The sequence below is a fragment of the Lutra lutra genome, chromosome 7, assembly GCF_902655055.1.
Source record: "Lutra lutra chromosome 7, mLutLut1.2, whole genome shotgun sequence".
NCBI lineage: Eukaryota > Metazoa > Chordata > Mammalia > Carnivora > Mustelidae > Lutra > Lutra lutra.
Genome location: NC_062284.1, coordinates 18,136,533 through 18,152,490, shown reverse-complemented (window position 1 = coordinate 18,152,490; position 15,958 = coordinate 18,136,533). Strand labels below are relative to the sequence as shown.

At 50.8% G+C, this 15,958-nt stretch overlaps 1 protein-coding gene across 4 annotated transcripts in view; it reads left to right on the top strand.

Moving 5' to 3' along the window:
• ADAMTS17 (ADAM metallopeptidase with thrombospondin type 1 motif 17) overlaps positions 1 to 15,958 on the top strand; it is a 336,604-nt gene that overhangs the window by 48,735 nt on the left and 271,911 nt on the right. For all 4 annotated transcript variants that reach the window (XM_047738521.1, XM_047738519.1, XM_047738520.1 and 1 more), the window contains exon 4: positions 14,263 to 14,435. In XM_047738521.1, the coding sequence (XP_047594477.1) occupies positions 14,263 to 14,435 (173 nt within the window). The remainder of the gene's footprint in view (positions 1 to 14,262; positions 14,436 to 15,958) is intronic.

Below are 15,958 nucleotides of genomic sequence, written 5' to 3'. Positions count from 1 at the left end.
TTAGAGGAAGCCATAGGGCGACAGCAGAAGACTGTCCTCACATATTTCTGAGTTGTCCTAACAGAGGTTTCCACCCCTTCCCCTGCTTGGCTGGTTTGCTCACCCTCGTGGAGCCCAAGGCTACTTTACATGTGGAAGTCCAAGGGGTGGCTGACCCGGGTGCAAGGGAATGACAGCCCACCTCGTGGCGACCTACTAGGGTCCCTGGAAGATTGGGGTTCAGAGCTTCATTAGGAAGAGTCACCCTGGTGCCCGAGAAGCACGGCCAGGCTCCGACGAACGTGCAGGGAGGGCGGGTCCTTTCGCCCTGGAGTGTCCTGGACATTCGGGAGGGGGCTCTTTGCTTGGGAAGCAGCACAGTCTGGTGGCAGGTTCTCGGCCACAAGAGGAGCACCTGGACTTGTTTTCTCACCTCCAGGCGGGTACGTCGGGGTTTTTGAGCCCCTTTCTCCGTGTGTCAGGAGACATCTGGGGCTTCTGTGAAACTTAAGAGGTCTGGAGAGGAGGGAATGAGGTCCCACTGCAAACTACTCTGGAAATAGGTGGAAATTTAATACATTTGGAAGAAGCTCTGACATCCGAGAGCTCTACAAAGGCCAAGGAGATTTTTTTTTTTCTTCTAAGCCTCTAAAAAAAGGGCAAAAGCATGATCTGATCCTTTGCTCGTTGTTCATTCATTCTCTCGTTCACGTATACATTCCAGAACAGCAGCTGAAGACTGTTCCAGGGGCCCTCATCAGGGTGGAGAGAAGGAGGTGCGCAGCCTGCTCCCTCAAAGCCCAGGAGCTTAGGGAGGTGTCCCGCCGATCACTCTAGGGTATGCTGAGTGCTACGGGGGTGTTGGGGGACAGGTAGAAGGATGGAGCCTTTAGCTTTATTTCAGTTTTGCATATGAGTTCCAACTCCATTGAGTGGCCTGCCCTCCTTGCAAAGGTGGAGGAATTTCAGAGCTATCTAAAGTTTCTTGTACTTCCTTGTCAAAGATGAAAGACCATCTGTCAAAAAAAACAATACCCAGGATTCCGACGGGCCGGGGGAGGGGGGTGGAGACTCCAGGTGCAGAAGACAAATCGATTTCTTTTCAGGCTTTTGTCTGCCCTGTCTTGCTCTGGTTGAAACATGGGCACGTTAATTAATTTCTTCCCCCAAGCTGTGTGTTTGGGGAATGTTCTTCTTCTTCTTCTTTTTTTTTTCCCCTCTCCCATCAGTTTAGAAGATAAAACTGTCAGATTCCAGTAGGCCGTGTATGTGCTTTCAGCAAGACTTAAAGCATGTGATTATGCCAAGCACGTGCATAAAACGGTTTTTCAAAATTTGCCAAATGCAACTTGCTGGACCCCTGTAAGAATTGTGCCTGTACAGGAATTGCCCCGCTGTCCTAGAATACGGTTATACACACATCAACTCATGCAAAGGTGACGTGCCCAGTGCGTACTTCGTAAGGCAGAGAAGACGATGGACATCCATCTGTCATGGGCTGAATTGTCTCCCTGCCATGCCTATTGTCGAGTCCTAATCTCTAGTACATCAGAATATGACTGTATGATGACTGTATTTGGAAAGAGGGTCTTTACAGAAGTGATTAAGTAGGAATGAGGTCATTAGTGTGGGCCCTAATTCAACATGATTGGTGTCCTTGTAACAAGAGGAAAATGGGACGTGGATGGGTACAGGGTTTGGGGGGGGGTTGTGGGGAGGGGAGTAGACCTGTAAAGACACAGGGACAGGACGGCCATCTGCAGGCCAAGGAGAGAAGCCTTAAGAGAAATCCACCCCGCTGACACCTCTGTCTTCGACCCCCAGCTTCCAGAAGGGTAAAGAAATCAATGTCTGTTATTTGTGCCACCCAGTCTGTCGCACTTGGTAAGGGCAAAACCCTGGCAGATGAATACAATACCTTTTAAAAGTACATTGATGATTTAATAGTGGTTGAGATAAGGTTTCAGGTGGATGTGATTTGAATGAGAAATGGCAGGATTCTGCCTTACCCTCAGGGTACCCTGTGTTGACCAGTCTAACGCATCTGCTTGGAATAGACCCAGCATCTCTTCCAAGATGGTGCTAACCAGCATTTTCCCTTTTCTCTTTTCCCTGCTGCTTTTCTCCTAGAGGTGCAGCTCTGTCCTTTCCTGATTCAGCGAATATGCTTTTCCTTCCCTTCTTCCAATTCAGATCACGCTTTCCCTGAGAGTTCTGTGCCGTTTCCTGGATGCTTCTTTCATTCTTGGGAGTTCACAGGACTGTGAAGTTTTATGTACTTTTCTCTCTCCCTTGTGGTGGCGGGGGCGGGGGCGGCACCCAGCACAGGGCTAGCTACAGATCTGGGGCTGAGCTAGTGCCTGTTGAACAGGGGGTCGTCTTTTCTCAGTTGGTGTAAGGTCGGCCTGTTAGAAGCCTTGTTCTTCCTGGTTGAGAGTTTGTGGACTTCGTTTTTTGGGCCGGACGAGCGGGAAAGAGGGGTAGAAATTGAGAGAGGATGGCAGTCCTCCATGGGCCTGGGTTTCCCCCTTGGACGTGCAAGTGTTTGCCTCTCAGGGAAATGGTCCCTCTGTTCTAGGACATTCCGGCAGTATCCCTGTTCCTCTACTCCCTGACCTCTCCAACATCTGCCCCATTTCCACACCTCTCCTTCACCCGCCCCTGGTCTGGTTTTAGTTCCCCTTCCCCTGCATCCCCCCAGGGGAGCTCTCACTGAGAGACCCCCTTTTGTTATATCCAGTTCCTCTTGACCTGGTCCTCTTCTGTGTTGCAGAAGCTGAGACTTTATGTTCTTGGCTCCTGTGACTCCATGCTCTGCTCTCCCTGCACCTCAAGTGCTCCCCAACCCCCACGTTTGCCTGCTGCTGTGTTGTTGGTCCCCACTCTTCCAGCCAGCCATACAGTTTCGAGGCCCCTGAGGGACTGGTCTGGGACCACTAATGCCTAGATGCCGCTCTCTGCTCTCACCTTGCTGTTAAGCTCCAAGTCTGCACATCGAGCCGCCAACCTGACCTCTGCACTCACGTGATTCAAGAACACCTGAAACCCAAACCAGTGGTCCCTAACTCCATGATTAGCACAACCATTCTAAGCAGGAATGATCTTTCGTGGCCTTTCTTTCTTACGCAAATACCCCCAGTAGTGTCAGCGTCCCCTTCTAAGTCAACCTCCTGAATGTGATTGTTTCTTTTTTTTTTTTTAAGACTTTATTTATTTGACAGAGAGAGAGAGATGACAAGTAGGCAGAGAGGCAGGCAGAGAGAGAGGAAGGGAAGCAGGCTCCCCGCCGAGCAGAGAGCCTGATGCGGGGCTCGATCCCAGGACCCCGAGATCATAACCTGAGCCGAAGACAGAGGCCCAACCCACTGAGCCACCCAGGCGCCCCCTTATTGGTTCTTTTTTACCTGCACTTTGCCTCCCTTGTCTAGGTGTGGGGACCTTTTACCTGAGCTCCTGTCCTGGTCATTCAGCCGGAGTCCCCACCTTCCGTGGTGGCCCCTGGAATCTCTTCTCCCCACAGCAGCCAGGGTGATGCATTCAGTGGCTTCCCAAGGCTCCTGGGGTGAAGAAGAAAACCCCAAACATGTGCCACATGACCCTGCATCCTTGCCCCTGCCTGCTACTCAAGCCTCTTTGCCAGTCACGCTCTCTTTTTGTCTTAGCACCCCACAGTTTCTAGAACATGCCATGACTCCTTCTGTCCCCAGGGCCTGTGCTCATGCCACTCCCACTGCTTAGCCTGCTCCCACCTTCTTTCTCCCCACCCCCACGTTTAACTCCTGTCCTTTGGATTTTGTCCCACATGTCACTTCCCCATGGAACCTAGTCTAAATTGGAACCCCTTCCTTTTTATTCTCTCACAGTGTGATCTACTCTTTCTTACAAGCATGTGTTACATTTATAAATTTTCGTATATTTATCTGTGCATTTGGTTAACATCTGTTCCTTCTAGAGGAGGGTCACCTATACATGGTGGCAGTGCTTAGCACCCTGTAGGTTCCCCATCAGTATTTATTGGCTGACTAAATACCTTTCGACCTCACCCACAGGCAGTGGTGCTTGGCTGCTGGGTACCTACATGACTCTGACCACGGGCGGAAAGGTCCAGTGGGGCTAGCGCATGTTTCTTGCCCTTGGCCCTGCTGAGTCCCAGGGCCGGGATGTGGATCACACCTCCTGCCTGGTGGAGGGACTCATTTCGGATCCCAGGGTTGGTCAGTTCTTCGTGGGGGATCTTCCCCATGAAGAAATAAAATATTATAACCCCCCACCCCCCAAAAACACAACTCTTATTTTCCACCTTCTTTATAAGGAATTTACGTGAAAAAATGCCTTTTATAAAATGACTTGGCCTTGGGGGAAGTTATTTAAGGAATTCATACTTGGAGAGTAAACGTTATTTTTTTCCTATTTGAAAAGAGAGAGAGAGAGAGAGAGAAGGCCATTCTATTTCAAGGATGTTGGATTTCTGCAGCTGCCGAAAAGTTCACCTGGCTGGGAGCTCTTCTGCACACGTGGAACCATCATTTCCAGCTGGAAAGGATCGCTTTTCTAGAAACAGACCCTTTTTGCTTTGGTTGATGAAAAGAAAGGGATGAGAAAGTAATTTGGGGGAACCTGATGATTTTATTGCAAAGCACAGTGTGGATATGTCTTTGGGTGCAAACTGCTGAAATTACACCTGAAAGCCCACTGCTGGCTCTCTGGTTATTCACGGTTCCTCCTCCTGCACTTCCCCCACGTTGACTCAGAGTCTGTGTGGCACTGTCCCCATGTCCTGGGATGCGGCTGCGATAGGTCCTTGGAGAGATCAATGGCCTGTGTGGATGTTCGTACTTCCTCCATGGAAACCCCCTAGTGTTGGTTTTTGTTAAATGGTGACTCCCAGTGTAGAGCAGCATTCCTGTTTATAGCAGAGGGGGAAAGCCCATCCAGGACTCCCATGGTGAATAAATAAATCCTTGGTTTCATAATGGGGAAGAATCCTTGACGCTCGAGTTAAATCTAGAAAGTAGTGTAATGAACGACCCTCTCATTTTAGGCTCTACCCATTTGTGTCTGGCCAAGAAAATGGAAACACAGCCACGTGTTTTCCAACACGGGGATTTCTCGTGGAATTTGCTGTATCAGTGACCAAGTCTGAATGAGCAGAGGGGGAAACTAGGGTGACCCAGGAAACAGCTGTCACCCGAGGACTGGGTTAAGAAAAGGGAAGAGGTGCATTTCTGGGACCAAAGAGCTTGGGGCGAGGGTCTGAGAGGGCACCAGACCGCCAAGACCTTTAGCCAAGCTGGTGTCCCTATGGATGTACCGCTGAGGTGGGTAGGGGGGGCTAGGCTGGGATTGTCCCAAGACCTGGAGACTGGAGCTCTGTTGTCCAGTAGTCCTGCTGGAACAGTGCCATCCTGAGCTAAAACACCGGGAGCCCCTTCACCGTCTCTTGGTATACCTCTAGCGCCCCCTGTTGGAGCTTCCCAGAAAGCCAGATGGCAAGGGAGTCTGGGAAATGTAGTTTGCAGACTCCCAGCCCCAGAGGCCCTTGCGGAAGAGGAGCTGAGAGGCAAAAGACAAATTCCCCGTGCCTGGGAGACAGAGACCTTTCTGTTAACTGGCCCCTTTGAGGGCATCCAGGTCAGGCCCCGCTGAATATCTAGAGTTCCCAGCCTAAAGGTGTTTTCATTATACCCCGTGGCTGCTTATTTGAGGACAGTGCGGCTATTGGACATACCTTTGAAACCATACATCTCACTGTTTCTTGTGCTGTGGCGGCAGTGACGTCAGTGCGGTGGGGACTGTCTGTGTGTGGAAAGCCCACTCCCAGCAGCACCGGGTGTCCCCCCAAGGAGAGACTCACCGTGTTTGCCAGGCTTTCATGAAAAGCATTTGGTTTTCATTCTTCTAGCCTATATGAGACATTATGAATGTTTCATGGTTTCAACAGCTGATTTCACATACAGTCATGTATTATGTTCTGTTATATTTGGGATGACAATATCCCCCCCCCCCCCCCCCCCCCCCCGCCGCCCTGCTGGAATATTGGGAGGTTACATTGGGACTTCGAGCAGGAATGACAAGTTACTCCCTCACTCTTCCGGAAACTATTTTTCTATATCATTTTAATTTATGGTTGCCTGGTTGAGGATGGCCTTAGAGACATCCGTTTATGCCCCCTGCCCAGCAAGAAATTTCAAAGGCAACAAGTTGGTTGATGAGTGTGTCTAGATGAGAGGTGCTGGTTGATGGAGAGTATGAGCAGCGAGACCCTACAGAGCGCAGAAAGGCATCCGAGTTCCCTGTTTGTCTCTGGGATCAGGCGAAGTGTGAAGGAGTCTTTAGACCCGAACCGTGGACCATGGTAATAGCTGGTAATGCTAGGGGGAGAACTCAGACTAGCCCTGTAATCTGGGTGTGGCGTTCTAGATCTGACTGTGTTAGAGGCTGAGCCCGTATCCCTTCCTTATTCTGCACATCTGCCCTCAGGGAGAGGCATAATCATCGCCTTGCTTTCTCGATGCTTTCACTGTGGTGGGAGAGGGGCACATTCTCACCAGCTCCGATGGGTGGCAGAGCTGTGGGCCTCTCACACAGGCTTTGCTACCTCCCCCTTAGGTGGAGGAAGCACCCCATGGGAATATAATTCTAGGACAATTTATGTGAAGTTCCCTAATTCATCTTGACATTCATGAGGAGTTTCAAAAAGTTTTTTTTAAAAAAAATTCATTTAATGAAGTATAATTCTTGAATTCTTCCTGTGTCTGGGGCTGTGCTGGGTAGGCACTGTGGCAGGGTCCGGGGGGGACGATGTTTGGGTCCCTGAGCTCATAGTCAGGTCCAGCAGACAAGCCTAGTCTCCTGTTAGACTGCAAAGGGAATGTTAACAGCTGCGGAGTTAGGAGGTGAACAGGGGATTTGGGGGCGCGCCAAGCCCCTTGAGGTTGGCCGACAGGATCTCTTACCAAAGACTGGCCACGGACGGGCTCCCAGGCACTCTCAGCAGACCCCGAGGCTCCCGTCTATTGCTTGATCTAAGCTGAGAGATTCTGCTAGTCCCACCGTTACTTTTGTTTGCCAGATTTAAATTTGTTTTTGAGGTGACAGGCACAAATAGGAAAAAAAGAAAAAAAAAAACAGCCATTCACATGGCCTGCGTGGTACCCTGGACAGCCCACGCTGGGGGTCCACAGACCTCGGCGCCTGGGGTGGGTTGCTGGGAGGCCCCTCTTAGGGCTTGGGCCATGAGGCAAATGAGTGGATCCTGCCTGCCAAACAACTTTCCTCTTATTCCAGAAGCCCTGTCACCATCTGTGACCTCACGTGTCCTTTCACTGAGGCCCCTTGCCACTCTCCTTTCTTAGTTCGGCTGCCCCACTCATGCCTTCCCCATGTCATGTTGGCTGCCGGGCCCTCCCTGCATGGAGAAACCATCCAAGGCTCCTGACTTGGAGCACACAGTGGAATTTTTCCAGAATTCCTTTTGTTGAGTGTTTAATTTTAGGCCCTTCTGTGTGAGAGAAGGTTCCTATCAGATACAAGGAAACAGAATTCATGATCACATTTGCCATAAAACATGGGTTGAAAACACTGCCTTGGGCATCACCCAGAGGCCCCCGTGTAAAGTCTTACTGGTATTTTTTATTGGGGAGGCCGGTGTGAGGTAAATATTGCCTTTCCTTGAGGAAGGGTGTTCTCCCACCAGTCAGAGATTGAGAAAACTGACAAGCAAGAATGTTTATCTTAAAAAAAAAGAAAAAGAAAAAGAAAACTCTCTGAATTCAGGAAACTCAGAACCAAATTTTAAGGCAGAACGGGCAGGTTAGACCATCATCTCTGGAATCCCAGTCAAGTGAGTTGGCAGCCCAGAGCTAGATAATTTGACAAATTTCTTGGTGCTTCGGCTTGCTCCTCTGGAGGTTTGCATGGTGACAGTCTGTGACTCTGGCTGCAGGGAGGGGACCTCTGCAGTGTGGGGACAGAGCCAAGTGCCTGGGTGCCTTGCATTTGGGTAACAATCCATGGGGATCTCTCTCACCAGAGCTGCCATGGTGACCTTCTCTGTCCATATAGTTGCATTCTCTTTTCTCTCGTTATTTCTCTAATTTCAGTCTGTCTATTTTGGGGGTGAGTCACCTTCAGTCTCTTATGCTCCGAGGAAAATCGTGAGGGAGCTTGAAGTCTTTCTCGCCCTCTAGTCCTCGTGTCCCCATGCGGGGCTCCATCTGTGCCAGCTGGATCTGATTTCAGGGGAGATTGATGGGGAGTGGCCGTTTTATTGATTCTGCCTTTGACCTAGTTTGCAGGAGCAGATTTGCAGCTCAGAGCTAGGAAACTCACCTGTTACCCCTCAAAGAATCATGCAAGTGATGCATTTCCTACAGAGCTCGGATATCTAGAGCTGTCCCTGTCCCACTCCAGAGGAGGTCACCTTGGGGGGAGGTGACTCCACCCAGAGGCCCCAGATGCCCTTCGCTGTGGACACACTGATCCGCACGCATCAGTCCCTCATGAGGGGTGATAAGCCTGGCTCCTGGAGGCCGGGATTAGGACTTAAACTGCAGGCAAGGGGAGCACACAACTACCTTCTGCAGAGACCATGTTCCTTAGTGCTTATACGTGGCTGGTGCATTTTATCCAGAAAGCCTTCAGATGAAATAACTGCTCTCTAGAAGTGATTCTCCAGAGGGTGTCATTGGACAGCCCAGGGCCTGTTTGTGTCCATAGAAAGAAGGTGTGAAAATGAACATTGTAACCAAAAGGGATTCCCCTGGGGGCCTCTTACCTTAAAAACACAAATCCTCTGCAGCAAATTATGGGGTGGTTGGGAGGCCTTTTTCACTGTTTCCAAAGGTGTCTCTGCGGGCAGTTGTGTTCCTGGGATGTGAGCCTGGGCCCACAGGGAGACTTAGCGGACCTGCCTGGATCACACGGCTAACAGGGACACCCTGCCTGCAGACTCCACAGGTGCTTCTTGTGCTCCTGTCTCCACGAAGGACGACAGATGTCAAGCCACGGTTTACTGAGCACATACTGCGAGCCAGGCACCCTGCTGAGAGCTTGGATCCCTGCAGCAGCCTGGTGTAGGGGGAGCCGTGATTCTCTGTTTCACTGATGAGGTCTTTGAGACAAACAGAGGCCAAGAGAGTTATCCCAGGTCAGAGAAAACAGTCGGGGAGGATTTGAATCCAGCTGTTTTGTCTTGAAAGCCGTGTCCTTAACCAATAGGTCACTGCCACCACCATCGAAATCTTCATCATGACCAACGTGCCCTTCATTTATAGAAGAATCGTAACGTTCCAGGGAGTGTAGTAAGCATCTCACTTAATCGCTGCAAACCTGGGTGGCGGGTGTGATGGTTCTGGTTTTGAAGGCAGTCACAGGCTTGCAGAGCCTACCCTGGCTCCTGATGCAACTGAGCTCTCCCTCGGCTCTGCCCCAGACTTCATCTTGTCATCAGTGCTGTGGCCCTCCATCAGGCTGCAGACCTCCCTCCCCTCGCTTCCCTCACCGTCCTGTCAGTGCACACCCCCCTACCCGCAGGCACGGGAAGGCGTTCCTCCCTACAGGGTTTTATAAGGGTGTCAGGGGATTGGGCACAGATCACAGAATCTGTGTGTCTCCAGGTAAGAAGGAGAGGCAGGTGTCCTTCTTCTGACCACAGGTAAATTCTTTGCCATGTAGCACAATGGCAGCAAGGATTTTTTTTTTTTAAAGATTTCATTTTTTTATTTGACAGAGAGAGAAAGAGAGAGATCACAAGTAGGCAGAGAGGCAGGCAGAGAGAGAGGGGGAAGCAGGCTCCCTGCTGAGCAGAGAGCCCGATGCAGGGCTCGATCCCAGGACCCTGGGATCATGACCTGAGCCGAAGGCAGATGCTTAACCCACTGAGCCACCCAAGCACCCCTGGCACCAAGGGTTTTTGATAGGATTGCCTTTACCCTGTCCTTAGGAGAGCTGGGGAAAAGCCGCAGTCAGGGCGGCTAGGTGAACATCTGGATCTAGACTCTTCCCAGTCCCCTGTGCCCCTGGACCTTCAGTGCTGTGTGTGGGGAAAGCTTATGTTACTGGCTTGAATGACAACAAGTTTAAGTGTGAATCTTTCCTTTAACTCTGTAAGTATGTTGGACACTCAGTACCTAATTCCTAGCATTGGCACAGTCTTGGACTTCGTGGCCTGAAGCGCCCTCTGTCCTTGGTCTCGAAGGGCCCAGTGCCCTTGGGCAGCTGCCCCCGTGTCCTCTATTTGTTTTCTCTCTAACTTGCCTCTGCAGCTGGCACAGGCTTGTTTTTCCTCTCTCTTTGTACGAAGGTGACCTGAGGTCTTCCCTGGAAATGACATGGGTAGAATCACAGAGTAATTCTTCTGGCTCTTGAACTCTCACACCAAAAATTATATGATCCGTGTGTTATTTCTCTGGTAAATGTCTAAAGACTCTTTATTTTTAAACTAAAGAAATGTGTGTCATACAGAGCTTGATAATTCACAACTGCAATTTTGGGATTTCTTTTTTAGTTTGCCAAGAGCAAAACTCATAACTAAAATGACAGTTTATGTGTTTGCTGAGCATTTTTAGTAGTCCCCAAATTCTTAGATTCAGTAATAGTGTGAATATTCTAAAAACATTACATTTAGAATGCCCTTAGTTTTTTGTGTTTTTCTCTTCTCTTATTCTAAAAAAGACTTAGGGTAGCTTACATAAATACATAGAATTCTTTTTTTTTTTAAGATTTAAAAAAAATTTTTTTAAAGATTTTATTTATTTATTTGACAGACAGAGATTACAAGTAGGCAGAGAGGCAGGCAGAGAGAGAGGAGGAAGCAGGCTCCCTGCTGAGCAGAGAGCCTGATGTGGAGCTTGATCCCAGGACTCTGAGATCATGACCTGAGCCGAAGGGAGAGGCTTTAACCCACTGAGCCACCCAGGCGCCCCTTTTTTTAAAGATTCTTCAAATTTATTTAAGAAAGAGAGAGAGAGGAAAAACAAATGAGATGAAGAGCAGAGGGAGAATAGGCACCCCATTGAGCAGGGAGCCCAATGTGGGACTCAATCCCAGGACCTTGGAATCATGACCTGAGCCGAAGGCAAACGTTTAACCCACTGAACCATCCAGGTGTCCCACCAAATCTAGGACTTTTGACACTCATTTTGTGGAAGGCCTGACCTGCCCTGAAGTGAGGCTAACAAGCATCTCTCTTGACCCCTCATTTATTCATTTCGCTGCAGAAATAGTAGAGCCTTTCGATAATAGCTTGGTGCCCCAGACCTCATTTGAAAGTGGTATTCATTATGTGGCATGCCCACCGGATTGCCTTGCAAAATCTGAAAAGTTCTGAATTCCTGAAACCCATCGGGCCGCAGGTATTTGAATCAAGGCTTCCGGCCTCATCCCTTGAGTTCACAGGACAGGGCGCTGAGGTGTGCATCACCGGCCGGCCCAGCGCGGGTCTGGCCTGACAGCCCCAAGTAGCAACGCTCAGCAAGGGGAGCACAAGCAGCCTGACAGCGGGCCCTGGGCAGCTGGGAGGGATAATTACACGGTAGCTGCTGGAGGGCCAGGAACAAGCCAGAGACCCTCTGAGCAGGAGGAGCACGGTCACTGAGGGTTGCTCAGAAGAACTGTGCCCCGTCTTCCTGGGTAGGTCCTGCAGCAGCAGAAACAGGGGCATCGATTTCGTGATGCTCAACCGAGAACCTTTTCCTACCGAGCTTTCTTTGGCCCTCCTCCTGTTAGGTTTTCAGAGAGCAGCGAGGAGTCTGTCAGTACACGTGGGCAGAGCAGGTGGGAAGAGTCAGAGCGGAGCTGGGGGCTAGCTTTGGGTTCAAGGACCAAAGTCACCACTGCTTAGTGCTTGACTTCAGCTTTGTGATGTGGGAAACAGGGACTCCACTCATGCATTCACTGACTCACTCACCATCTGTCCATCCATCCGTCCGTCTGTCCATCCATCCATCCGTCCATGGGTGCATTTGTCTAGTGAATAGTTATGGCTTATGGCACACTAAATGCTAGGCCAGGGGCTGGGGGCCATGAAGGGAACACACGGGATAGTTATAGTGAAAATCCTTTAAAAATCACAGAACAAAAAATTGCAAAATAAAACGAAACCCAGAGCTCCTGACCATTGTGTTTTACCTGTTACTTAGTATTCTGGGCACGTGTCAGCCCATAGCATTTCATCCTGTAGGACATCCTGCTTATTAGCTCCCTGTGGTCCAGGTCTCAGTAGTCCTACTTCGTACTTAAAGAGTGATGCACAGTGCATTTTTTTTTAAGGTTTTATTCATTTATGAGAGAGAGCAAGTGAGGGAATGTGAGCAGGGGGAGGGGCAGAGGCAGAGGGAGAAGCAGACCTCCCTTCTGAGCAGGGAGCCCAACATAGGGCTCCATCCCAGGAGCTGGAGCTGTAGCACCCCGTGGCTGGGAGAACGTGGCTGTGCTCACGTGGCTGTGCTCATGACGACAGAGTCCTTACCTGGTAACCTTTCACCTTGGTCTGTTGAAATGGGAGCAAGGTGGTTTGTTAGAAAATCCAAGTGGGACGGGTCGGCCTGATCCAGGCAGGTGAGCATCCTAAGCCCAGAATGTAGAGATCACCTGTGCGCCTGCCTCCTTGGGCTCCAAGATGAGCGGATTGCTGAATGCAGGTTTTGTATAAAGGGACCTTCTTTAGAGAGACAAGAGGCCTCTTCCATTCTGCTCACGTGTAAGGCAGGGCCGTCGGAGACCTTGCCTTTTGTCTTAGCATGGACTCTTCCCTCATTCCACCGCTGAGGCCCAGAAGACTTGTTGGGAGGTGGACCTGGCTCTGGGCGAGGAGAGACACGACCAGCACACTCGTGCCTTTCCTCTTGCTTTTCTCTAGCTCATCAGATAACGTACCTTGCTCCCTCATGCCTTCTAGATTATTGTGGAGAATGTGAAAGGGACATCTGTGTTTTTCTCAAACTTATCATCATTATTTTAAACAAATAAAGTAATTTTGGTTCATCATATACACTTGGAAAATACAGAGAAAAGAAGGAAAACGAAGATCACATATCCCCTACCATTCATGTTTTAGCTGTGTCCTACCTATGTTGGTTGGTTGTCTGGCTACTTACTTATCTTTGGTGGGGGGCATGTGGCAAAGGTACTTGTAGGCTAAATTTTTGCAAAATCGCGATTTAACTGTATCATCACAAATGTGCCTTTCCGGGCTGTAGACCATTTCACCGTGGCTGGCTTTTCCATGTTTGGACACTTCCAGTGCTCATCGGTTTTCACAGGTGTAAGTTCTATGGCACAGAGTACTCTTGTTTGTTCATGATGACCCATACCTCAGCCTGCTTCACGGTGTGCTTTCTGGGCTCTGGAGGAATCAGGTCACTCTCTGAAGCCGGTTTGTGCATGTGAAGACTGGGTTCACCACGTGGAAATTGTAGCAGAGATGACGTCAGTCATTTCTGTAGGGTCTAGGGCTCAAAATGGAAATAATTGTTACCACATTTAAGAAGTGCCTTTCTGTTTACATGCATTGGGTTCCTGAAAATGCATGCTGTTCGAATCAGCCTTTAGCACTGGGGTTTTTGCCAGCAAAGCGGGGGTCACCCTCGCCTAGCAGCTTGTAGTTGCCCACTCTGATCTGGGCTCTAATTGATAACAGTGCGTATCCCTGTCAGATCTGATAGGGAATGAGTTTATCTAGAGAGTCAGCAATGACCCTTCCCCGGGCCCAGGAAAGGACCCGTCTTGGCCGGGATGTGCATGTCATGAGATTTTCTTTCCTGATGATGTTTTGTTTTTCTTTGAAATAATGCTTTGTGATTATTAATGTTTATGGCTCCTTATTTGTGACTGTCAGAACAGTGGCCAGAGTGCCCCCTCCCTGGGTTGTAGCTGTTAGAAGTAGTTTAGCCCTTTCAGAAAGCTCGCTGGTTCTCTGCCATTAACCTGAGGTGCCTTCTCATCGCTTCCCCACCGGGTCTGGGCCCTCTGCCGACTTCTCGCTGCTGTCCGCTCTCCTCTGATGGGACAGGTTTCCTCTTCCCTGATACTCAGTCCTGTGGGCCTCCTTGGCTGTGATGTGGACAGGTGTGAGCCCTCTTCTGCCCCTCAGCTCCCCCTTTGGGAATGTGAGCACAGGTGTGTCCCCCCACCCCCCGCACTGCCCTGTGATGGTGGAGGTCCAGCTCTTGGCCACTGGAGACTGACCGTTCTCTGTGGGAGGCTCAGCAGAAGGCCGATTCACTGTCTGGTTTTGGAAATCAAAATGCCAAGGACTGCATGGATGTCTCTGTCCTTTTCTAGAAAAGAAGAAGCCAAGGAGGGACAGGCCATCCCGGGACTGGCGGGAGCGGAGGAACGCCATCCAGCTGACCAGCGAGCACACGGTGGAGACCCTGGTGGTGGCCGATGCCGACATGGTGCAGTACCATGGGGCAGAGGCCGCCCAGAGGTTCATTCTCACCGTCATGAACATGGTGAGTCTCCCATCGCCGTCCGGGATGAGGGCCGTGTCCTTGACTTTTCCCCAGGCTGGGGGACGGAGACACAGCACCATCCCCCGAGGACAGCCTGCCCTCTGACGTACCTTCAGTGCTAGGGTCTGTGCCGTGGTTGACCTCCACCTGCCTTTCTTACCAGTGGTTTGCCAAGACCTCTCCTCAGTGCTGGACCCCCTCCCGGCGGGGAGTCGAAGTTGAAAGAGTCAGTCCCTCTTCTAAGGAGTCAGCGGTCTAGGAATCAGGATCACACTTAAGTGTGATCGGCTCTTGCCGTGGGCCATGAGGGCTGGAGGAAAGTTGGAGCGGGAGAGGTTGTCTGGTTGTGGGTACAGGGAAGGAGCCACGAAGCCTGCGTCTACCTCGGATTTGATGAATGGGGATAGCAGGAAACCGTCACTTTGACAGTGTGGGAAAGCAGGCGGGGTGACCTGGCTGCAGGAGGGAATGGGGGAGCCTGAGGGGTGCGGGTGGACGCTGGACAGGGGCAGGTGGGGAGGGCGTCCTGAGGAGTGGGGCTGCTGAAAGGGGTGAGGGAGGCAGGAACCATCCCTGCAGCTGTGCTCAGCGGGGACTGGAGTGGGAAAAGGCGAGAAGGGGCATTGGAAATGGAGAGCATGGGGTGGGGAGAGGGGCTGAGCTGAGGGGCAGGCATGAGGGTAGAGGAGGCCGCCATGTGGGGAGGAAGAAGTGCTGGCCCTGGTCTCTGAGAAGTATGTGTTCTTCATCTGCACAACCCCGAGTCCTCCTGGTGGCTGGTGAATGGCAGGTTGCTGGGCTGCCCAGAGGACACCCGGGAGGGGAGCTGCTGGGGCTGGCTCCACACCAGCCTCTTTCATCTGTAGTTCATTTCATTTCTTTGTTTTTTAATTGTCCAGAGTACTAGTGCCAGGAGGAACCACTCATTACGGCAGCTCAAGTAGTGATGAGGCAGAATTCCACTTTGATATTTGTTTCCACAATTCTGTGGTCAGGACAGGGGTAGCTATAGTACCACCAGTGGGTGGAGGGGGGTCCGTGGCGATGTTGCCCTCAAGCTGCCCATGGCTGTAACACTGAAGCACAGGGACCGAGCGGTCCCCAGGCTTGGCTTTCACTCAGCGCTCTCCACGCCCTTTCCACTGCTTGGACAAAGAGGTTGGAGGCTCCAGATCCTGTTGCCGAGGGCAAATATGGGGCCAACCCCATTAAATGGGGATTTAGATGTTCCCTGATGAGGCCTACCCAGTGAGAGCGGGGCCACTGTGGCGAAGGGCCTCCGGTGTGTGTGCGCTAATACAGACCTCTCCGGTCACCTCCGGTCCACCTCTGGGTTTCTTGGCTAGTCCCATGAGGCTGGAAAGCAAACAAGAGCTGAGTCTGCTGACCGCACTTACACAGACTCTCAGCACGGGGAGCTGGTTTCTGTTGCTCTCGTGGTGGGGTTGCCATCCAGCAAGTTTAAAGACAAGCTGTGTGCGGATGTGGTACCTTCTTTCGAACAAGACCACCTTCCACCATTC